Source organism: Mus musculus, chromosome 10 (genome assembly GCF_000001635.26).
Source record: "Mus musculus strain C57BL/6J chromosome 10, GRCm38.p6 C57BL/6J".
Taxonomy (NCBI): domain Eukaryota; kingdom Metazoa; phylum Chordata; class Mammalia; order Rodentia; family Muridae; genus Mus; species Mus musculus.
The window spans coordinates 61,088,830-61,115,053 of NC_000076.6; the positions used below are offsets into that span (position 1 = coordinate 61,088,830).

The 26,224-nt window shown below is 45.2% G+C and overlaps 2 protein-coding genes across 5 annotated transcripts in view; one reads left to right on the forward strand and one right to left on the reverse strand.

Annotated features, from left to right (window-relative positions):
* Window positions 1–501: 501 nt before the first annotated feature.
* Pcbd1 (pterin 4 alpha carbinolamine dehydratase/dimerization cofactor of hepatocyte nuclear factor 1 alpha (TCF1) 1) lies at window positions 502–5,500 on the forward strand. Its single transcript, NM_025273.4, has 4 exons — window positions 502–587; window positions 3,235–3,366; window positions 3,775–3,855; window positions 4,978–5,500. The coding sequence occupies exons 1-4, from the start codon at window positions 585–587 to the stop codon at window positions 5,074–5,076; spliced, it is 315 nt and encodes a 104-aa protein (NP_079549.1). The 5' UTR covers window positions 502–584; the 3' UTR covers window positions 5,077–5,500.
* A 4,312-nt stretch (window positions 5,501–9,812) lies between these two features.
* The window catches only part of Sgpl1 (sphingosine phosphate lyase 1), a 49,043-nt gene continuing 32,631 nt past the window's right edge, over window positions 9,813–26,224 (reverse strand). For 3 of the 4 annotated variants that reach the window (NM_001316674.1, NM_001316673.1, NM_009163.4), the window contains exons 5-15: window positions 25,181–25,328; window positions 24,609–24,685; window positions 23,333–23,461; window positions 18,748–18,836; window positions 17,436–17,541; window positions 16,593–16,691; window positions 15,634–15,783; window positions 14,292–14,530; window positions 13,739–13,885; window positions 12,852–12,972; window positions 9,813–12,179 (exon numbers count right to left, since the gene is read on the reverse strand). In NM_001316674.1, the coding sequence (NP_001303603.1) occupies window positions 12,039–12,179; window positions 12,852–12,972; window positions 13,739–13,885; window positions 14,292–14,530; window positions 15,634–15,783; window positions 16,593–16,691; window positions 17,436–17,541; window positions 18,748–18,836; window positions 23,333–23,461; window positions 24,609–24,685; window positions 25,181–25,328 (1,446 nt within the window). In that variant the 3' untranslated portion in view covers window positions 9,813–12,038. The remainder of the gene's footprint in view (window positions 12,180–12,851; window positions 12,973–13,738; window positions 13,886–14,291; window positions 14,531–15,633; window positions 15,784–16,592; window positions 16,692–17,435; window positions 17,542–18,747; window positions 18,837–23,332; window positions 23,462–24,608; window positions 24,686–25,180; window positions 25,329–26,224) is intronic. The other variant, XM_017313860.2, reaches the window with a different exon arrangement.

The following is a 26,224-nucleotide window of genomic DNA, read 5'->3' on the forward strand; positions in this document are numbered from 1 at the left end:
GATACGTTGAGTCCCTTTAGAATATCTTCTATTGGGCTGGAGAGATGGCTCAGTGGTTAAGAGCACTGGCTGCTCTTCCAGTGGTCTTGAGTTCAATTCCCAGTAACTACATGGTGGTTCACAACCATCTGTAATAGGATCTGATGCCCTCTTTTGGTGTGTCTGAAGACAGCTACAGTGTACTTATATATAATAAATAAATCTTTTTTAAAAAAGTCTTCTGTTCTGTTAAGATGGTTAAAACTGTGCACTTTATATATGTGCAGTCCAGTGTATGTGACATTTATCTGGGTGGCTTTTGTTGTCGTTGTTACTGTAACAATAGGTCAGGCAGTCTGGTGCCCAGAGTCCTCTGGCAGAGAGGGAGCAGAGGTACTGAGATGTCAAAGCTTTTGCCCTGGAGCCCATCACGCAGCCATGCTCACAGAGCACAGGGCATGGAAAGCATTGCAAGGGCGTGGAGCAAGGAGGACCCATGTTAATTATTACCCGCGGCCACCGGATCTCTGCCCCGCCCCCGCGGTGGCCTGCTGCTTGCCCGCTGCTCTCTCCCTCGCTGCCGCCACCTGCTTCCCGCACTGGACATGGTAAGCGCAGGAAGTCTGGTGGACCCTGAGAGGAGACCAGGAAGTGGGGGGCGGGGGGTGGTGTGGAGAGACGACTAGGGCTCCGATGCTGGGGGCGCGGGCCACGCTGAGCCTCCTGCAGCGCCATCCAGCCGGGCTAGAGTCGCCTGGCCTCCCTTGGGGGCGGTGGCGGTGGGCCTGGAAACCTAGCCTGTCCCAACTCCCAGGCCTAGTCTGCTGGCGGGGTGTGGCAGCAAGGCAAGTCTCCGTGGCGCTGCCTGGCCCTACAGGCTTGCCAGATTGGGGTGGGGGTGGGGGTGGTGTTCAGTTCTCTCTGCACCCAGTGCTGTCCCTGGCCTTAAGCCCCGCCCTAACACCTAGATAGGGTGCTGTGTCCCACCTTGGCGTGGTGGTGGGTCAGGATCTTAGGTAGGTCCCTAGGAAAGGAGCCCCTAGACCTCCCTGCAACCCTTACCAAATAGCGTGGTTCGGGTTCTCTGTACTCGATCAGGGATAGGAGGGTGTTTTGGCAGCTGAGGCCTGGGAAGAGTCATTGGGCCCAAAGACACCACAGGCTTGGATAATCAGTAATCGCTCAGCCCACACTAACAAGCTGACAGAGCTTCCCTAAGCAAATAAGGCCCTTACCCCTCTGACCTGAGTTCAGAGCATTGTCAGCCTGAAAGTTGGTTCTGGAAAATTCTAAAGAGTGGAGCCCTGTTGATACCTGGCTGCCTGGTTACAAGTGTCCCGCTTATCACCCACTGAAGGGTCAATGCTGGAAGTCCCCCACCCCCTTCATTAACCACAGAGCAGATCTCTGCACTGAGCTGGAGCCCCTTGTTTCTGAGAGCACACACACACTGGTGTTGGTTCTGTAGGCCCCACTGCTGGCCTGAGAACTGTCACAGATGTTCTTGTTCTAGGAAGTGTTGGTTTTTTGTTTTTTTTTTTTTTTTTAATGAAGCTGACTTTCACTTGATAACCTTGCTACTGAAGTATTTCCACTGGCATCTCTTGGTCTAAGGAGTGGGTCTCATCCCTTCACTCATGAAGCCAAAGGGCCATTTCGATACCCACCCCAGGGTATGGAAACGATGGGTGGCTTGCAGGACACAGTTCACCTTCCTCCTGCTCCCCAAGCCAAATTTGAGTCCTTGTCAGTTGAACACTGTATCCCTGGGTGATTCTCTTTCACAATCCTAGCTTGTTAGACTCAGGGCCCCACGTTCCTCTAGAGGACAGAACAGACACTAACTTCTGTTTTCCAGGGGTCCACTCAGGACCTGACCTGGTATGTGCTGGGGGATCACACCGTGGGCACTTTGTATAACAGGGTAATGAGCATGCCAGGTGCCCTTGACAGACTACTTCCATTTTGAGTCTGGGCCCTGTGGTCCTAGGTTCCTAAGACAGCCACCCTGAGAGCCTCACCCTGACAGCTGTGGACTATACAGGGGCGAGGAGGAGGTGGCAGAGACTCATCTGGGAATGGGTTTGAATGGGTTTCTGCATCCCACCCCAGGGCTATAGCTCTAAGAGACCACACCTTGAGTCAGTTCATTCCTGACTGAGGATGACTGGCCGGAAGAGCAGAGCACTCACATCCCCTTTGTCTAGGCCTGTTTCTCCTCTAGAACACCTGAACATTGCAGAATGGGTGTGGGGATGGAGCATAGAGAGGGAATGCAGAAAAATGGGGATGCCAGGAAGAACATGTAATGTGTTCGAATTGGGCTGAATTTTGCTCTAACCACCTTGGGGACTCCATGGTGTGCTGTCTTGGAAAGATGAAGGCAGGCAAGCATCTGTGAGGCTCTGGGAGCAAGAGATGGGGGAACACTTCACCACAACACATTCTCTTTGGCATTCTCTATGAAAGCAGGTAAAAACCCCAAGATCTGGGCTGCAGATTCGGCCTAGTTTGTGAAGTGCTTTCAATGGGAGTTCTCCTTCCCAGAAACCACATTTAAAACACTGGCGTGATAGTGTGTGCTTGTAATGCTAGCACTGGGGAGGCATAGACAGATGGATCTCTGAGGCTCTGTGGCCAGCCAGCATAACCTACTTGGTGAGAGACCATGTCCAAAAAAAATCAAATGGGGTTGGAAATTTGTTCAGAGGTTGAGAACACTGGCTCCTATTCTAAAGGACCTGGACCTGACTCTCAACACTATCGTGGCAGTTCATGACTGCCTGTGGCTCCAGTTCTAAGGTATCCAACACTCTCTTCTGGCCTCTGCAGGGACCAGAGACATGGGTGGTGCACAGACTTCTGTGACGACGGCAAAACACTCATATACATAAAATTAAAAAATTAAATTAAAATAATGATAAATGATATCCAAACAATAACATCTGAGGTTGTCCTTTGGCTTCCACATGCACACATGCCCATACTTGAACCTACCCACACAAACACATATACCAAAACGAACAAAACACAAAAACACAAAACTAAAAAAATACAGGACCCAGAGTCTATCAGTAAACGGCCCAGACCCCACCTCCTGGCAGGGCTCTTCTCTGGAAACATAAAGGCCTGCTGCTTGCTATAAGGGGCACCTGAATCCACAGCAGCCAGCACTGAAGTCCTCCCAAAGGTCTGAGGCACACTCTTGACCTATAAATGGAATGCCCTGGGGCCTCTCTATCCTCCCTCTCCTAGGCCGGCAAGGCACACAGGCTGAGCGCCGAGGAGCGAGACCAGCTGCTGCCAAACCTGAGGGCTGTGGGGTGGAATGAAGTAGAAGGCCGAGATGCTATCTTCAAGCAGTTCCATTTTAAAGACTTCAACAGGGTATGTGGAGCAGGCCTGAGTGGGCTACACTCTGTGTGTTCATGTCATGTCCTGTTAGCCAAGGGGAAAGACATACTCAAGTGACCTGCAGAGAGGAGAAGGGACTTGAACCCTCCCTTCTGGAACTCAGAGTCATTGGAGGAGACAGTCTTGGTAGCAAGTATCTGCCCTTTTGAAGGCACTTTAATAAGCGGCAAAGAATTGGCAAATACTGACAGCCTGTGCTGTGTGGACCACACTAGGGATGCTAGACACTGGCACAGGCATCAGGACCAGGGACAGGATGTTATGGGGGTGGGGACTAGGGTGTGTTAGAGCTCTGGCATTCCCTGGAAAAAGCTAGGCTATCCCTACTGCTTCGAGGCCTTATTGGCCATGACCCATTGGCTCTTTCTTCTTTCTTATCAGGCTTTTGGCTTCATGACAAGAGTAGCCCTGCAGGCTGAAAAGCTGGACCACCATCCCGAGTGGTTTAACGTGTACAACAAGGTGAGTGGCGTTGTCCCCGGGTTGTGCCCTGCTCTGTACATCTCTTAGAACCCCAAGTCTCCCCAAAGGTTCACCCTTGGACTGTAGGTCCTTCCTCACCAATAAGTCGATGTTCACCTCTTCTGTCTCCAACCTAGAACCAACAGAGACTCTTCACAAAAACAGCCAGTCTCACTGGAGATAATAAATGCAAATTAAAACACTTTAAAATGCTGTTGTCAGCTATTAAGAAGGCAAGACTCAGGAAGGGAAGGATATGCCCTCTGTTAACAGCACTACTGGCTTTATTCTAGACGGAAGAACGAGAAAACAATAAAACTAAACTCAGATACCCATGCATGGTGGGCAGATCAGACTGTGATGAGCATGCTAACTGCTTGACTGTTTAGGAAAAAGTGAAGGATGTGTTTAGGAGCCCACCTTAAGTTCTGACTTTAACTTGGCTTAAAATTTTTTTTAAAGAATTATTTATTTTATGTATATGAGTATACGGAAACTGTCTTCAGACACTCTAGAAGAGGGCATCAGATCCCATTACAGATGGTTGTGAGCCACCATGTGGTTGCTGGGAAATGAACTCAGGACCTCTGGAAGAGCAGTCAGTGTTCTTAACCACTGAGCCATCTCTCCAGCCCCCTAAAAAAATTTTTTTTACATTTATTTAAATGTAAATATGGGCACATATAGGCTGTGCATGAGGGAGTCTGTTCTCTCCTTCTATCCTGGAGGTTGAATTCAGGTTGTCAAGTCTGTTGGTAAATGTCTTTTCTCACTGAACCAACTTGCTGGCCCCTGGCTTAAAGTTTTTGTTGTTGTTTTTTGTTTTGTTTTCTCTTGCTATCTGGATTTGAATTTTTTATCCTACTACTGAGATCATCACGATTTTTGGAAACTATGAACATGATGTGTAAGCAGCTTTGCACCTATCTCAGTGCAATTAGGAAAGCAATGACCAGCTACTGTCTTGGGCAATTCTAGTGTCCAGTTCCTTGTCACCAGAAGGAATTATAGTGACTGGCTAACTATCATGCAGTCCCTGGTAGAGCTGAGCCCATAGCTGGTGGCTCTCCAGCTCTTCCTGGGAGGGTACTACCCCTGAATTTCCAGTTTTCTCTTATTCAGGTCCATATCACCTTGAGCACCCATGAATGTGCCGGTCTTTCGGAACGGGATATAAACCTGGCCAGCTTCATCGAACAAGTCGCCGTGTCTATGACATAGATCTACCCTGACTCTTATTTGCTTGGGGGAAGGAGTGACTGGAGGAGGAACCTAGGAAGGGAACCAAGGAGGCTGGCCCTTGCTCCCTGACTCTTTCAGTGACCACCACCTCCCTATGCAGAAGGGATGTCAATGTCAACAGCAGGGACTGAGACCTTTCTCTGTGCCACTCTCCTCACTGGGGCTCTGCCATGTTACACTAATTTGAATAAGCTCTCCCTTTTTCTGTAGAGTTCCCAGCCTCAGTAATGTTCCAGGCTGCTTCTTGTTCCTTTTCTACCCTTTCTAGTTCATTTTCCAAGGTAGCTGTGATAAAGCATGACATAAAAGCCCAATTCAGATCCTACTAATAAAACAAGCTCCAATGTATTATGGAAACATGTGCTTTTACGCCTCCAATAAAACTATGTTATCGATGGGCTCAGCTTCTAGAACCTTCTTTTCCGCTGAACCAGAATCTATCCCGTTTGATTTTTAGGGGTCGGTTCTGTTTTTGTGGCTCTGGGGATCAGAACCACGGCTTTCTTTGCACACACTCGGCCAACTAAGGCACTGAGCCTGTCCTCAGTCAAATGCAACTGAATGGAAGCACTTATCCTGGGTAGGAAGCCAGGTAGGTCCACGGTACTGAGGGAATGGGAGAGGGCAAAGCACTCTACCTTCAGGTTCATTGTCGTGTAGGGCATTTAGACGGTTACTAGACAGGATGAGTCGCGAGCTAAGGGGATACAAAGAAGTGACTAGGGTAACAAGGAAGGATGCCAGTTAGGCCTCAGAGACCAGAACTGCTGCTGGGGCATCAGCCGGAGGGGAACGTATACACAGCATGTGAACCCACATCTAAAAAGGCAGATTGCCACCATTATTTTCCTCCTCCTCTCAAGGCTGATTCTGTAGGAATGAGCCTAGGTGAGCTCCATTCAATCAGTTGAAGGCGTATTATATAGAGCAAAAAGCCTGCCATTTCTCCTTCAGATGGAAGTCTGGACTCCTGTTTGAGTTGGGATATCAGTTCTTTCCTGACTTCATGGGTCTTGAGCTCTAGGCTGGAACTCCTCCTCCAGCTAGCCAACGTGACTTCCATTATCATTGGAACCAGTTCCTCACCCGAAGTCCCCTTCTGTGCATTCTGATCTTCCAATACACTCTCTAGTACACTGGGACCAAAACCATCTTAAGACCTCTGGTTCTGACAGCTACAATTCTCAGTCTTAGGAAAAGGACTTAGTAGGGCTTGCCTGCTGCTACTCTACAGGAAAACACAAGGTAGTGTAGGGACTGATGGACTATGCTACTAAAGCAGTTAAGGGCCAGTTTATATAGGTCAGATCCCTGGCTAGGAATTCTCAAAGGTAGAAAATTCCCAAGAAATGACAAAATGAGAAGATTGGAAACCAAGTTCAATATCATCTTCACCTGTGTGCCACCAGACACCCAGAACAGGAGACAGAGCACCCTTCCCCACTGTAGTCCTCATTGATGACCTCTGGTCTGGAGCCCAGGCAGCTTGGGTAAGTTGATCCTTCTAGGCCAAAAGAGGCAGAGGCTGGCTCTGCATTGGCAATCTGTCCACAGAGCTTAACAGCAATGCCACCCATACCTAAGGCAGTGGCATCACCTGTTCCACTTATTCCCAGGTATGCTCGGATTTAACACCTGAGCGTGTGGGACAAAGACAGAAAACATGGTGGATCTGGCTCTGCTGTTTGTTAATGGCCTTCCTGTTTTAATGATGGATTTGGATTTGAAAATGCCAACCCAGGTGACTCCACATCTGTATGAGGCACATCTATCTACAAATGACAGGCAAAAGCTTTTAGAAATCAGGTTTTTTTCCTTTTGTTGTTTTCCTTTCAGATCAACCCAGGTAACTGAAGTTCTAAACAGAGACAAGTTGAAATGACAATCACACGGAATCACAAGTGGAAGGAAGGCCTGAATAACCATAGCAAGAAAAGGCTGTCAAGCTGGGCCTGATGACACAGGCCTGGAAGCCACCCACTTGGGAGGCCAACTTAGGAAAATTACAAGTTCAATTCCAGTCTGGGCAACTGAGCAAGAATCTAACTCAAAATAAAATAGGAGAGGGAACATAGCTCAGTGGTAGGACATTTACCCACGATGCTTGAGGCTCTGGGTTCGATACCCAGCATCACACGGGGAAAAAACAAGGTTGTCTACCCAAGCTATAATTGGTGGCTGTCAGGGTAGGCCTGACATCGCTTTTTGTCACCACTGGGTTTGGCTGAGGCAACTCAGTACTATCAAGAACTACACAGAAGACAAAAGTTATGAAACCATCAGCATCTCAGGTCTGCCCAGGGTGTACTGGTGATTGATCACATTAGGTTATATATGTATTGATCATCTTCAAGTATACTGGTGAAGATTTTAGGGATTTTGGTGACCAGGGATCTAGGTCATTCATCAAGAACCTTAGAAAAAGTAAACATTCTTTGCCCTCATTCTGGCAAAGCTGGAATGCCCCAAAAGCTCCCTGGTGTTAAAGCTGAGCTACCTGAGCCATTGGAAGCCTTTTTCTTTCTTTTTCTTTTTTCTCTTTTTTATTTTATTTTATTTTTTTTAGATTTATTTATTTATTATATGTAAGTACACTGTAGCTGTCTTCAGACACTTCAGAAGACGGAGTCAGATCTTGTTACAGATGGTTGTGAGCCACCATGTGGTTGCTGGGATTTGAACTCCAGACCTTCGGAAGAGTAGTCGGGTGCTCTTACCCACTAAGCCATCTCACCAGCCCCTTTTTCTCTTTTTTAATATTTTTTATTAGGTATTTTCCTCATTTACATTTCCAATGCTATCCCAAAAGTCCCCCATACCCTTCCCCCTACTCTCCTACCCACCCACTCCCACTTTTTGGCCCTGGCATTCCCCTGTACTGGGGCATATAAAGTTTGCATGTCCAATGGGCCTTTCTTTCCAGTGATGGCCGACTAGGCCATCTTTTGATACATATGCAGCTAGAGTCAAGAGCTCCGGGGTACTGGTTAGTTCATAATGTTGTTCCACCTATAGGGTTGCAGATCCCTTTAGCTCCTTGGGTACTTTCTCTAGCTCCTCCATTGGGGGCCCTGTGATCCATCCAATAGCTGACTGTGAGCATCCACTTCTGTGTTTGCTAGGCCCCGGCATAGTCTCACAAGAGACAGCTACATCTGGATCCTTTCGATAAAATCTTGCTAGTGTATGCAATGGTGTCAGCGTTTGGATGATGATTATGGGGTGGATCCCCGGATATGGCAGTCTCTAGATGGTCCATCCTTTCGTCATAGCTCCAAACTTTGTCTCTGTAACTCCTTCCATGGGTGTTTTGTTCCCAATTCTAAGAAGGGGCAAAGTGTCCACACTTTGGTCTTCGTTCTTCTTGAGTTTCATGCGGGAAGCCTTTTTCTTATGTGACAGAATGTGACACTCAGCACTGGGAGTGGTATAGGCTCCCAATCCAAATGACAGGCTTTTGACTGGTCAGACAGAGCCACATGGTGCAGTTGGTAGGTGACCACACAAGGCAGCTAATCCATCAGTGTGGGGAAACTCTGCTAATTAAGGTCAAAATCCACCATGACCAGATAGCCTCTGAGCTTGGAGAAAAACGGGAGGCTTCCTAGTAGCAGGTTTTCTCTTCTCTGACCTTGTGCGGGGAATCCCCTGCACACACCTCTATCTGAGGAAAGCAGGGGGTCCTAAGTCCCCACATTCATCTCTACCCAAGGAAAGTCATAAAAACCTGAAGTTCTCTATGCTGATGGGGTACCTAGATAGGCCCTGAGTGTTCAGCCAATAAGCTTCCCTTCCCATTTGTGTACCAAATAAAGGGTATTTAACCTTGGTTCACCCTGAGTAAGGTGCACACATTCACATTCACCATCAAATAAAGCAGTTTGGACAAGCCAGGACCATTTCTTTATCAAGGACTGCCAAGTGGGGGAGGCCTTATCTATTCCAAAGAAGGCCTTCTTTAGTCTAGCCCCTCCATACTCACTCTTGACAGCACTCGATTGGAACCAAACCAGGATCCGTCCAGTCCTGGGTGTGTGGAAGCCCTGAGGAGAAGCGTGGACCGGAACACCTGCCACCCCCATTCCCAATTCCCATCTGTATGCCAGCAGCACCTGGGTACACAGGAGACTGGGAACCATAGCAATCGTCCCAGATTTCACTGTTTCCCACTGGGAAAACATGCACTGAGGACCCCCATTATGAACTGTGTTCTGCCTCCCCTGAGTGCCATGCCTGCAGCACTCTGAGTACCCCAGTGGTAAGGCAGACAGTGGTAAGGCCTGGCACATAAGTATGTTCTGGTAGATTGGATAGAGAGGAGTTCAGAGCCAAGACCCCAGGGAACTAAGGGCCAAGATTATAGACCTCTCCAGAAAGACATAACCACAGCTCCTGGAGACAATGAAGCTCCCAGCTGAAGTGCCTCATGATGGCCACTGTTGCAGGTATGTCACAATTTAGATGCCTCCAGGGGGAAAGGGAAATGGGGGAATGCTCACCAGTTTCCCATTCAGCAACTGCTGTATTTGTGATCTATCTATCTATCTATCTATCTATCTATCTATCTATCTATCTATCCATCCATCCACCCACCCACCCACCCACCCACCCACCCACCCACCCACCCACCCACCCACCCACCCACCCATCCATCCATCTATCTATCTATCTATCTATCTATCTATCTATCTATCTAAAAATCAACCATCCAATGATTACAGTTTGGGACATTTATTATTCAATTGCTTTTGAAGGGTTATTGCTGCAGTTAGGAAAGAACATAGAGATGGTAGGGACATTAGAGACAAAATAGATTTCAAAGAGGCAAGTACCATTTTCCAAGTATAAAACTGGTAATATTAAAAGTGACATGGCAGTATATTCACATGATTACCGACATCTAATACAGAAACAAGACAGTACAGTGTTTGCAGAAGCTACTGTGGCATCTACTAAGCCACGTGATACCATGATACTAGACACCCTACCCACCCCTGTCACTGACTAGGCATGTCATGCACACATAAACACACAATGAAACTCTTAAGTCACACTAAGGTTCCTAATCATGAATTAAAATGGCTGCAGCGGGTCCCTCTGAAAAACACCAGCACCCCATGCTAGTGCTACCACAAAGGAAGGGAGCGGCTTGGTCCCTGGCTCTGCTGAGACTATAAAGGATGCTTCTCCATTTTAGCCACTTGTAAGCCAGAGAGGAGGCCCAGAGGAGTCCAACAGTCTAACCACTGTTAATGTGTACACTCAGGAATTCAGCCTCTCTCTGACACACCAACCATCCCTGAGCCTCATAATGCACTGTAGAGCATACAGGAGGGAAGTGGACATATACACATGCCCTGTGATGAACCAGCTGGTAACACCTGGGGTCAGAACAGTGCTGAAGACCACTTCCTAAGGAGGGTGAGGAAGAGCCTGGTGGTCTGGCTCTCCCAGCGAGCAATGCCCAGGCTGAATACTCAGGAATCCCTGAGAAGGGGAAGGAACAGAGCATGGCTTCTGGTGATCTGTCCCAAGTTCTCTCCTATAAGCAGACACACCTCAAAGAGTGGTCTACTTCTGCCAGGGCCTGGGTGAGGACGAGGGTTGTCACTCACTGAATGGGTAGAAAGGCACATGGTACGGTCATCAGAGCTGAACGGGGCTCTGCCTACTTCAGAGCCCCCAATCCCTAAAAGGGAGAAGCAAATGGGAAATTGGCCAGGGATTGGTCCTGTCCCTGTATAGCCCTGGGCAATCAGTCTTAAGAAGGAACCCCAGGCCCCAAGTGTAATGGCTGTAGCCATCCCTTTCTACTCCAAAATGTCTGCTTCCTTTTAGCGGGGCCTGAGGAACGTCCAGTACCTGAAGCTAAAATGCTGTCGTACCTTTGGAAGCTGAATAAGGGGGGAAGGGGCAGGAAGAACACACACTGATGGAGCAAGTGTCCTCTGCACATCTTCACACCCAATGAGGAAGTCAAGGACACTTGTGGAGTGTTTTCTTCAATAAAAGCAGATTCTCATTACATGAAGGCTTAAGGCAATGTCCAAGGGGAAGACTACTGCCCACATGTGCAGGATGTAGGCGCTTACCTATGTGGCTATTCACGAAAATGTGGGAAAGGGTCTGGTTGTGGCTCCTCTGGCCCAGGAGAGGGCTCAGGAGTGATCTACCCCTACTCCATCCAGAGAGGCAGTGCCAACAGCCAGAAAGCCCTAGATTCTCTGAAAAACATGTTCATTTCTTACCCTACAGTAATAAGAACAAACAAGTATATGACTGCCAACAGGCATCTCCAAAGATGGCAGCAGCCATGGTCATGCACAAGACAAAGGAGCACTTCAAACCCTGCCAAGGGAATATACTCCAGTTATTTAAAAATAAAACAAAAAAAGAGGCCAGTAGTCTGGCCGACGTGTGCTTGGAAAAGTAAAGCAAGCTGTAATGACAGTGATCCTGAGGACAAGAGGCATCTCCTGAAGCAGAGGCTGAACCTCCCCCTGCGTGGGACAGACAGACACCCACCTGAGGGAACACGGTACATAACTGCTTCCTGCCTGATGGCCAGAACACCCCACTGAGGCAGCAGAGACACCCTCTTGCTATCTCACACTTTCCCTAAATAATCAGGACAGGTCGGAGCCACCACACAATGATTAAGTAAAGACGATGCTAAAGACGTTAGAGAAAAATAAGGTTAAAGCAATTTCTAGGGTAACATTAATAACCAGGACAGACTCACTATGCAGTGGGATCCTTCAGGGTCTTCAAACTAAAAGCCCCACAAGGAAACAAAGGAGTCCTGAGGCTGAAGCTATCTTATGGTTTATCCTATTGTGCTCTACGGAGCCAGTCCAGATGTCAAATTGTGTGCAGTCTGTTCCAAACGCCAAGAACCTTCTGAAGGCCTGAAGCTCCAAGGAACTCACAAGGGTCAAAGTTCAGCGGGGCTTTGGAGAACCGTTCATCTGGTTGCCCTGAGTCACGGGGTCCGTAGTATAAAGGCAGTCCAAGAAGACGGAGGATATTTCTGCAACCAGCTTCCTGTCAATGGTTGCCTGGGCCATGCCATAGATGGCACCCTGCAAATCCAACCAAGGATCTATATTAGTGATGTGAGTACAGCTGCCATCCTTATGCACCCAGCCCCAATTCCGAGCCCAGGCATCCTTCCATCAGACAAGTAGTAGCTCCATGGGTTATTTGTCACCAATACTTTCTAGCCTGCCATTCCAAGTGAGGAACTACTCTGGGACTTACTGTCTTCTTAAAAACAACAACAACAACAATAACAACAACAAAAACCAGAGTGCTTATCGCCCTTTCTGTGTCAAAAGTTTCTTTTCAAACACAGGATGAGAGCAACCCTGCTTCTGCTCAGCAGCTTCTGCTTTCTATCTCGCCTGAGATACCTAGTGAGTAGGGAGCAGGGACCGAGCTGAGGTAGAAACAGACTCCAAACAGCATTGCAGGCTCCCACACTACTCCTCATGTTTCAAAGAGGGGATGCCCTGGTATTCTTTTTTTAAGAAGATAGATAGATAGATAGATAGATAGATAGATAGATAGATAGATAGATAGATAGACAGATTTTATATATGCGAATATACTGTAGCTGTCTTCAGAACAGGGAATGGGATCCCATTACAGATGGTTCACCATGTGGCTGCTGGAAATTGAACTCGGGACCTCTGGAAGAGCAATCAGTGCTCTTAACCACTGAGCCATCCCTCCAGCCCCCCTGGTATTCTTACCATTCCTGTGGTCTTAGCTTTAGGATTCTTCATGATTTGTGTGACTGATTCCCGGATATCCTTTAGGAACTGGATCGCCACTCGCTTCCGAGTATGTACTAACGTAATGCAGAAATGAATGCTATGGGAGAAAGGAGAGAGGGGGGGACAGATCTTGTAAAAGAAAGCAAGCCTAAGATAAAGCCACTCCAGTAGCTCTCCATACTGCAGGTTTTTACTCCAGGAGATGAGGATTTTGGTTTTTGGCACGAACAAGAACCACCTCAACAAAATGAACACGGCTGGCTGTTCTGTCCTGTTTCCACCGCACAGACTGTCAATGGTGGCTCCTTCCATCGTGTATGAGCAATGAAGGGTGGGGTTTTCACCTTAGAGGGTAAGCCCTGGTGAGGAGAAAACCATAGAGCTGGAGTCCCAAGGAACCTCCTAATTCGCTCTGGGAAAGGATGGACCTGGCAAGGGCTGTAACGTACAGAAGGCAGGCTGTACGTGAGTACATACCCATCTAGCTGGAGAGAAATACTAAGTCAGAAAAGCATATCGAAGGGTACATCAGGCCTGCGTGATCAGAAACCTTCTCAAGGGCTTTAAGGGAACATTACACACATAATGTATCTTAGAGAAGCAAGCTGATCGCTATAGGCAAGATAGATCACAGAACACAGAGGCCACAGGAAGAACAGAGGAAAGCCTTGCAAGTGACCTCCTGCCTCGGGATGCTGGCTGCCAGTTCTACCTGAGCTTAAAGCAAACCACCTTGCTGGTTATACGTATGAACTCTAGTTGCCACCAAAGTGCTGGGCTCTAGGAGCTAAGTATCAGATTACCCGGCTACCTCAGCTCTTCAGGTCATGAAATGAAGGGAGAGGTAGAGGCTTTCAGCATACCTTCTTGGGAACTGCAGGTAGTTAAAATTCCACCCCTTAGCAGACATCATATTAGATAGTCGGTAAATGTCAAAATCGTTGGATCCCAGAGCAATAACTGACAATTGAGGATCACCGAAAATGAAGATGTTTTTGATGTTTTCCAGTCTAAAAAAAAAAAAAGCAGAAATTGAGCATATCCGTTCCGTCGGTCCTTATCTCAGTTGATGATCAGAGCCTACTCTCCTGGGACTTGACTTGTCTCTTACACTACAGAGGCTAGGCTGGGACAGGTGGGTTTTATGGAGATCAGACTCCCAGACAGAACACCAGAAACTTTCTAAGTCCTAAACTCCATCCAGAACCACTGGCTTTTCCCAGTCTACCCGACTCCTAAGTCTCAGCACAGCATGCAAGGGTTCCTTCTTCTCCCAGCACCATCTGGTAAATCGGTCTAAACCCCAGTTTATCAGGAGACAGTAGGGCTCAAAGGGTGTGCCACCAGGCAGAGATGCCGTGGGCCAACTAAGACAGAGAGCAAGAGACAAAGCAGAACCCCGTTTTCCACACATACTCTGACTTCAGGAAGCGAGCAGTTTTGATGATCTGTTTGGTAGCTTCAACATAGCCGTTCTCACCGAAGTGCATCAAGGCGGCCCAACAGGCTGCAATGATGCCACCAGGCCGTGAGCCAGCTATGCTTGGAGATGCGTAGACACCACCTTGCCAGTCTGCACCAACAAAGAACTGGTACGTCCTGTACTTCTCGTTAGAGTACATCACCACTGATGAACCTTTAGGAGCATAGCCATACTGAGGGGAGAAGCAAAGAGGTCAGAGTGTGGCTGTATCTGGCAGCTCTGCCCACAGAACCATCAAGGTAATGCGGCTTTCTCACAGGCGCTCTGCGACACTTCCTATTCAGGTTAAGGTTCATACTTCACAGTGCTAACAGACAGGAGGAACCCGAAGGCATGGATTCCACATTCTCAATGTAAGGGGTGACCCAGAGAAAAATTAAGAACCGGTTTCCTCCCTCTCTCCCTCAGTCTTTGGCTTTCCTTACTTAAAATCTTTCAGAAGCTGAGTGCAGTGGCATGCACCTATAGTCCTAGTACGTGGGAGGTGGAGGAAGGAGGATCAGGAATTCTAGGCAGGCACAGGCACATCAAACACAACAAGCCAGTTGCTCCTGAACACACAGGTTTCCTTTCCTAAAAGGACTCTGCCATCAGCATGAGCATTATAGTCACGTAGGCTCAGGAACTCCAGGATCAACCCTTAGCAACTGCCAATAACCTCAAGACTTTGGAGGCTTTTGGCACAAGATCCATAGCTAGACAGATGGTTGACAGGAAATCCTCTCAGCCCTGTATAAGGGAAGGCAGGAGCTGCTTTTCTCCATGACTTGTCACCTCCACATGCTGACAGGCAAGGGTCAGACTGTACTTTATATGGTGGTATGTGGTGTGGTGGTTTAAATGAAAATGGTCCCCAGGGGCCCACAGGGAGTGGCAGTATTGGGAGGTATATCCTTGTTGGAGCAGGTGCTGTGTTGTTGGAGGAAGTAATTTACTGAGGGCGGGCTTAGAGGTCTCAGATGCTCAAGCCAGGTCTAGTGTGACATTCTCTTCTAGCTGCCTGCGGATCCAGATGTAGAACTCTTAGCTACTTCTCCAGTACCATGTCTGCCTGTCATGCTTCCTGCCACAACAATAATAGACTAAACTTCTGAACTGTAAGCCAGCCCCAATTAAATGTTTTCTTCTATCAGAGTTACCATGGTTATAGTATCTCTTCACAGCAATAGAAACCCTAAGACAATGTGTGGGGGGAAACTAAGGCTTTAGTCAATTTGTTGAGTGGAGAATAGTGAAATCACCAACTGTTATCTCTTGGTTACCCACTTAGCTCACCTTATGAGTATCTGCTGAAATGCTGGTCACACCTTTCACCCGGAAATCAAATGGTTTCTCCAGTGGGTACCCTGCTTTCTCCATGAAGACAATGAGGAAGCCCCCCAGACAAGCATCCACATGGAGTGGGATTTTATATCTGACAGCCAACTAGTTAAAAAGAACATATGAAGACATAAATAAACCCTAAGCAGAATAGGAGTGGAAAGATGGGCTACTCTGTACTACCTCACAGGTATTAAAAGGGGGCTATATTTATTTGAACACAGGGTCTCATTTATCCCAGCCTGGCCTTGAACTTGCAATGTAGCCCATGGAAGACCTTGAATTTTCCTGATCCTCCTAATCAGATGACCAGTATATACAACAATGTCCAATTTTATGGGGTGCTGGGGATCAAATGCAGGATTTCATACGTGTCTGGAATGTACTCTACCAACTGACCCACCGTCCAAAATCGTTATTTTTGACATTTTAAAATGAAGTTTATTTTTCATGTATATTTAATCTTCAAAAGTGTCCACCTAAAATATATTTCATGTAATTTGTATTTAAATATGTCTGACCTAAGGCTCCCCCAACCACCACAGGAGAAACAGTGGAAATCTGATTTAACAGCCTCTAGAGGGAACAGTCCTACTGTAGTCATTATACGGTAGACATGTTCCTAATGGCACATTACTTCCTGGTAGAAATCTAAGAGTCTGTACTATTTAAAAATACCTCGTTCAAAGGCAGCCTGAGTCCTGTACTACCCTTCTCCCAATGAAAATGCTAGTGACCTTCAGAGGCTCCAAAAAGAGGTGCAGGGACTTGCCTTGGGGTTGATAAGCACCATCAATATCTGCTATGTTCAAGCCTAAAATCAAAACCTTTCTCCTCACAAAGCCCTGCATCATCATGTCTATTTTAAAGTACTAATGTGCATGCTGCAAACCTGCATAGCCAAAACCTCTCACCTTGGCCACTTCGGGGACAGGATCCATCACACCATGAGGAAACTGTGGGGTAGAACAGACCAGCATAGCTGTGTTCCTGGAGATGGCTCTCTTCATTGCCTAGGGATTTTAAAGTTTAAGAGAAGTAAGACTCTTAGTCCTAGCTGCTTATGCCTTTTGCTGTGAGGACAATGTAATCACTGGTTTAGGGTCTCTACACCCTGGGAAAAGACTGCCTTCTGCTACGAAGGGTACACACAAGTCCACATGGAAAGTGTACCTGAGAGCAACACTATGCAAACACTATTGAAATAGAAACCATACTGAGCTAGCAGCCCACAAATCTACCAGAGATGATTTAACAAAAACTTGACTTAACCTTACAAGCCTCAATAAAACAAAAAATTTCTCTACACTTATGTGAGACATAAAAACACATTCAGGCCAGGCAATGGTGGCGCACGCCTTTAATCCCAGCACTTGGGAGGCAGAGACAGGAGGATTTCTGAGTTCGAGACCAGGGTGGTCTACAAAGTGAGTTCCAGGACAGCCAGGGCTACACAAAGAAACCCTGTCTCAAAAAAACAATCCTCCTAACCCCCCCAAAAAAACCACATTCAGGTGTGTGAAGGGAGTGAGTGGTGGGATGAGTTCATCCATATTCATTTTACAAATAAAGGAAAGAAAGTAAAGGAGTTGAAAGTAAAATCCAGCTCGACACCATCAGGGACCAGATCAACCGCCTCTCAATACTCAGAAACACGGCTGCCTGTCACACTGTTAGTCCAAGCAGGGGAGCCCATCTGTGTGCAGAAGGAGAGGTGGTCAACTTGACTTCCTGCTCCTCGAACCTTCAGGACTCACCTGCACATCCACCTCCATGTTCTTTTTCAGTGCAACTCGGACAATCTTCATCCCAAAATAATGAGCTGCTTTGTCGAATGCAGCATGGGCACTCTCGGGAGCCACACTAGGTGATGGAGGAGAAGGGGGCTAATGAAACATAGAGCACAATAGGACCCTGGAGAACTCAGCAGCACTTTAAGTCACTAGTTACAACATCTGAGGGTGTATGAGGCAGAACTTCCTCAAGAGGGCTGATCATCAAGAAGACCTCTGTGAGAAGCAAAATGCTGTTCTAGCACACAGTAAGTCTGCCTGGCATAGAGACAGAAGCAGCAGTCAGTTAGCCTCAGACCAAAGTGGCCTGTCAGCCGTAACAATCAGTCACCAACCTATCTGTCTCTCCTACATGGTTGCAAACAGTTTTCAAATAATGTTCAAAGAGGAAACAGAGTCACAGATATCCCCATTACTCCTCTCTCACCACTACTGTGTCCTTTAAGGGAGAAAAATCTCTACAATCACTAAGTATCAGGCATCAAAGGTTTACACGTGAAGAAAGTAACAGCAGCTAGGTTTATTCTCCTATGCAAAGTGGTCACAGTTTGATGATACAAAAAACAAAAACTACTTAGTTATCTATACTTGAAGAAAAAAAATATTAGCCCAAGAGATACAACAATAATAAATCAAACAGAAGGTGGTCTAGAGAACCAAGATTACAATCATATGAAAAGCAATGTAATTAAATCACAAAAACAAAACAAAAGCCTTGTTTTTAAATTCTCCCTTCTAGAATTAACTCTCAGATGCAAATTTTCCTGGGGAGCACTGAAGGTAGTCTAAGATACTTCAGACATGTTCACTCAACTATATTACACAGTCTACACAGTCTTTCTTAAGCTCCAGATAAATTAACAACACAGGATTCAGAGATGTAGTTCTATTAGTTTCCTCTGAAAAAGGATACTACTCTTGCTAAAAACATGCACCATGTTTAAGCTCAAATAACCAGCTACTGGATGTGACGGGACAAGGTAGAGGTACTGGGCCAGAGACAAGAAGACTGGAATTGAGCCGGGCAGTGGCGGCACATGCCTTTAATCCCAGCACTTCGGAGGCAGAGATAGGTGGATTTCTGAGTTCAAGGACAGCCTGGTCTACAGAGTGAGTTCCAGGACAGGCAGAACTGCACAGAGAAACCCTGCCTTTAAAAAAAAAGACTAGAATTGTAGGAGGAAGAGGAGCAGCAGAGAAGCAGTTTGGGCTCAGTTTACACTGTGCTGCCACAAATAGACAATATCAGAAGGGAAACAAACACACACATCCATACATTTCTGGAGTTTTGATCCCCTTCTCTAACGCCAAGTCCCGGTAAGCTTTGCAGGCCATCAGGATGCTTTCCGTTCCCCCAGAAGTCACCTATGTGAAGAAAAGAAACCAGAGTAAGTTAAGGATGGGTATCAGGAGGTACAGCCTGCTCTGATCTTAAAAATGTTTGATATAGAAACAGACATGGGCAGAGAAGATACTGCTATATCTTTAAGACAGACAGTGTGGTTCAGGGATTACAGGGTGTGCTACAGGGTCAGCAATTAACACTTCTGAAGCCCAACTTGACATTCGGTAAACACATCCTATCACCTCACTATCTTTTAGTAGTAACTAGGCTTGAATATTTTCTCAAAAAGCCAAAAGCTACAGCACTGAGCCAGTAGGAAATTATCTCAGATTTAGCATCTGTGAAGGTTCATACAATCTTGGGTTTTCCTTTCCAAAAAGAAAACTAAAGTCCCTAAGCAATCATTCAGTGTTACCAATTACATCTGTTGATAAGTAAAACGTTCTGAATTTTAGATTACGTACCAACTTGAGATAGAATGAAAACTGTTTACTAAACTTTCCTAACATCTACATATAGAATAAAAATACCATTGGGTACAGAATCCCAGTGGTCAAGAAGTGGTCATGAAGATTAACTCAGAAAATTGAGTAATTTATTGACTCAGGAAGCCTTTCATGAAACATGTGGCAGACCACCCTCCTCAAAATAGCTTGCAGAATATAGACAGATGACCCTTGTTTGTAGATCTCTATGCTGGAGAAGACAGCTTATAGTTGAGATTAAGTCTACAAATCAGCAACAACACCCTGTGGTCTAGCCTCAGAGCTGTCACATGAGGTTCCAAGAAAGCTGTGTAGAAAGTTGGGGAATTTGGGGAATTACCAGGCCTTACCAAAGCCTGACAATGACCTAAACAAAAAAATCTCCAAATTCCTAGTCATCTATACCATGTGTCCTATCTTCAGGACAGAAATTTAGTTGTGGAATAAGAAACAGAGGCTTCGAGTCACTAATATCTATCAATTCCTTTCAACATATATAAAACCTCTCACTCATGTTTCAGAACACGAAACATTTCGTTTCAGGTATGACTGAACCTGGTTGCATTTATGCAAGCCAGCCAACATTCTACCATGATCTGATCTTTTCAGTACATGAATTTGCCCCTTTAATCCTCTGTGAATGAGACAAGTGAAGTTAATATAGGGAAAGATATTTTGTTTTTGTTTTTGTATTTTGAGACAGGGTTTTTCTGTATAGCTCTAGCTGTCCTGGAACTCACTTTGTAGACCAGGCTAGCCTTGAACTCAGAAATCCGCCTGCCTCTGCCTCCCGAGTGCTGGGATTAAAGGTGTGAGCCACCACACCCGGCAGATATTTTGAAGCAGAAAAAAAAAAAAAAAAAAAAAAAGAAACCTGAGAAGTATTTAAGACCCTGTTAGTTCCAGTCTAAAGATTTCTCTTTAACTTGGCCTAGTCTTCTTGCTTCTCAACAGTGAACCCCCTCTTTTACACCAAAAACAGCTCATTAAGAGAGGTACATAGAAAGCAGCAATAGACAGAATAAAGACTAAGGAGAGAAAGAGAAACAAAGAGAGCTCTCTATAGAAGCTGGAGTGGTTAGTATAGGTTTGGCCCAGGAAGTGGCACTATTAGGAGATGTGGACTTGCTAGAGTAGGTGTGGCTTTGTTGGAAGAAGTTTGTCATTGGGGGCAGGCACTCAGATACTCAAGCCAGGCCCAGTGTCACTCTCTCTTCCTGCTGCCTTCAGATCTGGACGTAGAACTCTAAGCTCCTTCTCCTACATCATGTCTGCCTGTACTCCACCATGCATCCTGCCAGAATGGACTGCACCTCTGAGCTGTGAGCCAGCTCCAGTGAAATGTTCTCCTTTATAAGAGTTGCCATGGTCGTGCTGTCTCTTCACAGCAATAGAAACCCTAGCTAAGACAAACAGTAACACATAACCGATGCAGAGGTACAACCAAAGACAGTGCCTAGTCAACTCTGCAAATCAGGGTAGTCAGGAAAGTCTTAAGAAATATCGTGATCACATCTTTCCACTACAGAGAAACAGAGATGTCCTTATCCTCTGCCTTTCTCTATGTAGTGGGCATGACCAATGGGTAGAAAAGAGTAACACAGAAAAACAGAACAGCAAATCTGACCCCTTTTAAGAATAAAGATCATTGGCTGGCAAGATGGTTCAGCAGGTAATTTCACTGACTGCTCTTCTGAAGGTTCTGAGTTCAAATCCCAGCAACCACATGGTGGCTCACAACCACCCATTATGAGATCTGATTCTCTCTTCTGGTACGTCTGAAGTTATAGTGTACCTATGTATAATAATAAATAAATCTTTAAAAAAAAAAGTAAAGATCACAGGGATTTGGGTTAGATTAAAGCTCAAAGTGTATTACCCTCCTACAACTGTGCAGTGAGAACTTATAATACAATCTCTGAAGAACAGACCCTGACATTCTAATAGAGCAGGAGCAGAGCTTCTCAGCCAGCCCTGCAGACAGTCGCCTACCTTGAGTCAGCCCAAACCGAGCATCAGGAGAGACCATTTGAGAACCACGATGAGCAAAGGGTGACTACTGCAAACATCAGGCTGGAGCTTAAAAACATGTATTTCTGACAGTCTTAGGAACCCCCAACCCTGTATTTATTTTTGTTGGTACTTCATAACTGCAAGTTTTGCTATTTAGTGATGTCTCAGTTCCTAAGACCATCGGAAATATGTGTTTTCTGATGGTCAAGATCCACAGGTTGAGAACCAATGCTCCAGCACATGGTCACAAAGCAATGCAACAGGAGATCATCAAAGCCAGAAAAGAAACAACAAAATGAGACAACAGATTAACAGAGTGGGAACAAGATGTCAAGAACATTAAAAAAGACGAAGACAGAAAGATCAAAGCCACAATACTTAAGAGAGCTGTGTGGTCTAGTCAATTCCTGGACAGTTGGAAATCCAAGGAATCATGCAAATCCCTGAATAAACAAAAAAAGATGTGAGGGCAAGAAGATTCAGAGGAAAAAGAGCTTTCAGTTGATATCAGACTACCATGTAAGGGAAAAAAAAAAGACAGAGCGTCTGTTTCCAAGAACATACAGTAATACCCTAAGCAATGTCTCTAATGAAAATAACTAAAATAACTAATATATATTAATAACTAAAGCATTAATATATATACATACATACGTGTATGTGTATGTATGTGTGTGTGTGTATATATATATATATATATATATATATATATATATATATATATCCAACCATATCCATTACTGAACTAACATTAAGAACTATCTAAGGCAGGCGGTGGAGGTGCATGCCTTTAATCCCAGCAGGGAGGTAGAAGCAGGCAGATTTCTGAGTTCGAGGCCAGCCTGGTCTACAAAGTGAGTTCCAGGACAGCCAGGGCTATACAGAGAAACCCTGTCTCGAAAAAAAACAAAAACAAACAAACAAACAAAAAAACCAACAGAAAGAAAGAAAGAAAAAAAGAAAGAAAGAAAGAAAGAAAGAAAGAAAGAAAGAAAGAAAGAAAGAAAGAAAAGAAAAGAAAAGAAAAGAAAAGAAAAGAAAAGAAAAGAAGGACGGACTAAGTTCTAAAACAAAACATAACCAAATTTTCTGCAAGACAGTCTACCAAAGCCAGCTCTTCCCCTCGAACAATGTATAGTCCTGGGGTTTACCCAGGATCACAGAGCAACAGAATACGGGGGGGGGGGGGGGGGGCGCACACACAAAAAAAACAAAAAAAACTCTTCACTGTACAAGAAATAATCTCACTAATGTGAAAGAAGGTAGCTTTTTAAAACTTGACACTGGGGTCAAGAAAAACCACTTTAAAAGAAGAAAATGCAGAAAGAGCCAGGGCTGTGGTACCACACACATGTGGTACAATCACAGCAATAGGGAGAGGGAGGTAGGAGAATCAGGAGTTCAAGGTTAGCCTCAGCTACAAAGCAGGTTTAAGGCCAACCTGAGCTATGAAACTCTAGCTCAAAAATACCAAAAAGAAACAGGGAGAGGAGGGGAGCAGAGTAGATAAATGGAGATCAATAGTTATATAAATGAGAAGGTGAGAAAAATGGAGAGAATAAGCCAAGTAGAAAGATGTGGCAGGGGCTGGTGAGATGGCTCAGTGGTTAAGAGCGCCGACTGCTCTTCTGAAGGTCCTGAGTTCAAATCCCAGCAACCACATGGTGGCTCACAACCATCCATAACGAAATCTGATGCCCTCTTCTGGAGTGTCTGAAGACAGCTACAGTGTACTTACATATAATAAATAAATAAATCTTTAAAAAAAAAAGATGTGGCAGAATATCTAGTAAACACAGTGTTCCTTAAACTCTCCTACCAACTTTATATAGGCTGAAAGATTTTTGAAAATATGAAGCTGAAGAGAAAAATTCCTAAAATATATACCAAAATGTGACACTCGGTATTTTAAAAGTATATGTAACATTTTAAAACAGTACTTCATCTAGACCATTCTACAATAACAGAACAATAATTGTATTACAGACTATCTTAAAACTTCTATTCAAACCACTTACACATCCACAGGAATCTGGTCCCCCATTGAAGAGGGAACAAGTCATCCTAACGATTTCTGCCTCTAACTTCCGCAATCCAGGGAAGATATCTGGATGCAGTGGATTGCTCCACGTGAATTCTCCATAAGCCTGCAAAGAAATACAAGGGAGTGTAAGACAGGCTGCTATCCTAACCAAGACAAAATCGTGTACTGAGTAAGGTTTTCAGGTATTGGGTCCAACAGTAAGAACTGGAAAAGGGGTATGGTAGATTCCCCAACTTAAACACCAAAATATAATGTAAGAGACATGTAAATAAATGATTTTACAGCATGATGAGAGAAGAAATACAAACACAGAAGCATTAAAATTGTAACATCAACAGATAGCCATCACTTTGAAGTTGCACCTTTGCCTGTCACTGTTAGCTGTACAGGCCAAATACGCCCTGTGAGGCTCATTTTCCTCATATGCAAGGGGGACTACCAGTATCTACCTTACAGGGTCCTAGCAATAATTAAACATGAAAATGATAGTTTGCCTGCCACAAAGCAGCCACTGCGGTGAGTTCATCTGTCTGAGTTCACCTACACTTAATAAAAAGTTTAAACATAGAGTTATGACCATTATGCCAAGAAATAACCAAGTAGAACCTCTAACACCAAGGTGTGTGGGGATTCACAGTCATAATAAACGGACCAAGAGATCATAACTTTAACTATAATTTCATATGAGAAATGGGCTTCAAAACAAAGGTTGATTAGAAACAGAAGCAGCTACATCCCACTCTAAAGCCAGGCTCATCTGTGGAGTGTGCTTTGAGTCAGCCTTGCCCCAACTCCCATATCAAACAACATTGGCTATAGCATGGAAAATCTCAAAATGAAGTCCTGCACAGCAGAATAGACCTTCAGCCCCAGCACCTGGGAGATAGAGGCAGGAAGATCTCTGAGTTTGAAACAGCTGGTCTACATAAGCAGTTCAAGGACAGCCAGGACCAATGTAAAGACCCTGTCTCAAAAAACAAGCAGTATCCTCAAATGAAAGGCTAGAAATACAGAGGACACAGCAAAGTCCAGAGGTATAAGTGGCATTTCACATTTTCTGAAATTTGAAGATGCATTTGACATTATTATTCACATTTACCAATTTAAGTGAAAAGAAACTTTTTAATCTCTATGGTTTTATTTCAACAGTAAATTTCCCTTACGTGATTATTATTACAAGAAAGAGATTAAATAGTTACACGAACTAGGAAATGAATGGCACCCATGCACATAAGCACCCAGGGTTTCACCTGCACCAGCAGCTCCGTGAGCTTCGGTTCCCCATTGTACACAGCTCCTGAGGCTTTCCCTTCTTGCCAGGAACCATCTGCAGAAACAGTAAAGGTCACTCTGTCAGCGAGCAGGCATCACTGGAAACACAGGGATTAATATAGACAGGACAGACAAAAACCTAAAATTCAGGAACCAGACATATGGCTCAGCAGTTAAGAACATGTATTCTTGCAGAGGATTAGAATTCAGTTCCCAGTGCCCATAGCAGGCAGCTTACATCTTCCTGTATTTCCAGCTTTAAAAATAAGCTGTGGTAAGTCATTACTGAAATTCCTTTGTTCTTAATAGAAGAACAGGATTGAGTTTCTACTCAACTCTTTTACTCTTTTTAAAAATACTTATTTTTAATTGTATGTGTGGTGTGTGTCTATGTGGGACTATGTATACTTGAGTGCAAATGCCCTCAGAAGCCATAAAAGAGCATAGAGTCCCCTAAAGCTACAGTATGTGTAGTGAGTGCCAAGTGATCTTGACCTATGCCAACATTAGCCAGTAAGCATGGAGGCAGCACCCCTGGACCAATGCTTACCCATGGAGCTGTACTCCTTGAGTCTCTCCAGAACCTCAGCTGTGCCCATACCCTGAGCAGGCAGAGTTTTCACATAATCCTTGTCCACCTTTAGGAATGGCATGTTCTTGACAAGATCCTTCTTGGCTTTGCTCACCTGTTGTTCGATCTCCAAGGATAAAGGAAAAAAAAGTTAACTAGAAGGTACAAGAGTGAAATACAGAAGTAGAAAGGCCATCTCTGAGACCGAGTCAATGGCTCAACACCAGACACAAATATGTACTACTAAGTTAGAAGGGTTTGTCTTAAAAAGAAAAAAAAAAGGGAAATGAACATTTTATCTGTTTAGCCAGGCAGCTTGTGCCAGATTTCCTTCTGAAAGTCAAAGATGCATTAAATTTCCCCTTTTCTGGGCTGTGCTGATGTCACCAGCACTGTGTTGCCCTTGATTTGAACTGGAAGTCAAATAGCCTGAGTACTACATTAGGTCCCTGTTGCTGTGTTGGCAACAGCAATAGTGTGATTGATAAAGACAGTTATGAAACAGGCCAAGCTACAGAAAAAGGGGAGCCTGGCTGTTGCACAATTGATGAGTAACTTCAACAGGTATTTTAAAAGAACCACAAGTATGGAGGCCCACCGAGTTCCCAGGGTACCCATTCAGGCTTCAGAATTGCCGGGATGACTATGCTGCATCTCCTTAATGGGCTATGGGTAGCCTGATCCATCTGACCCACAGATGCTAGGAGAAACTATGGTCTTTTCTGCCATGTAATTTATCAACTATGATCCACCACCACCCCCCCCCCCCCCGTTTTTTCTGAGACAGGGTTTCTCTGTGTAGCCCTGGCTGTCCTGGAACTCACTCTGTAGACCAGGCTGGCCTCAAACTCAGAAATCCATCTGCCTCTGCCTCCCAAGTGCTGGGATTAAAGGCATGCACCACCATGCCTGGCTCAACTATGATTCTTTTCCATCGTCATAGCTACACTTTCTGAGCCATTTCTTTTATTCATTTACTTAGTCGTTTGCTCAGCAACCACTATTACAGGCTAGGAATACAGC

Bases quoted from the DNA above. Each gene is read 5' to 3' on its own strand.
- Pcbd1 (NM_025273.4), top strand. The intron at 3,367-3,774 runs GTATGTGGAGCA...CTTTCTTATCAG, and splicing joins ATTTTAAAGACTTCAACAGG to GCTTTTGGCTTCATGACAAG. The intron at 3,856-4,977 runs GTGAGTGGCGTT...TCTCTTATTCAG, and splicing joins GGTTTAACGTGTACAACAAG to GTCCATATCACCTTGAGCAC.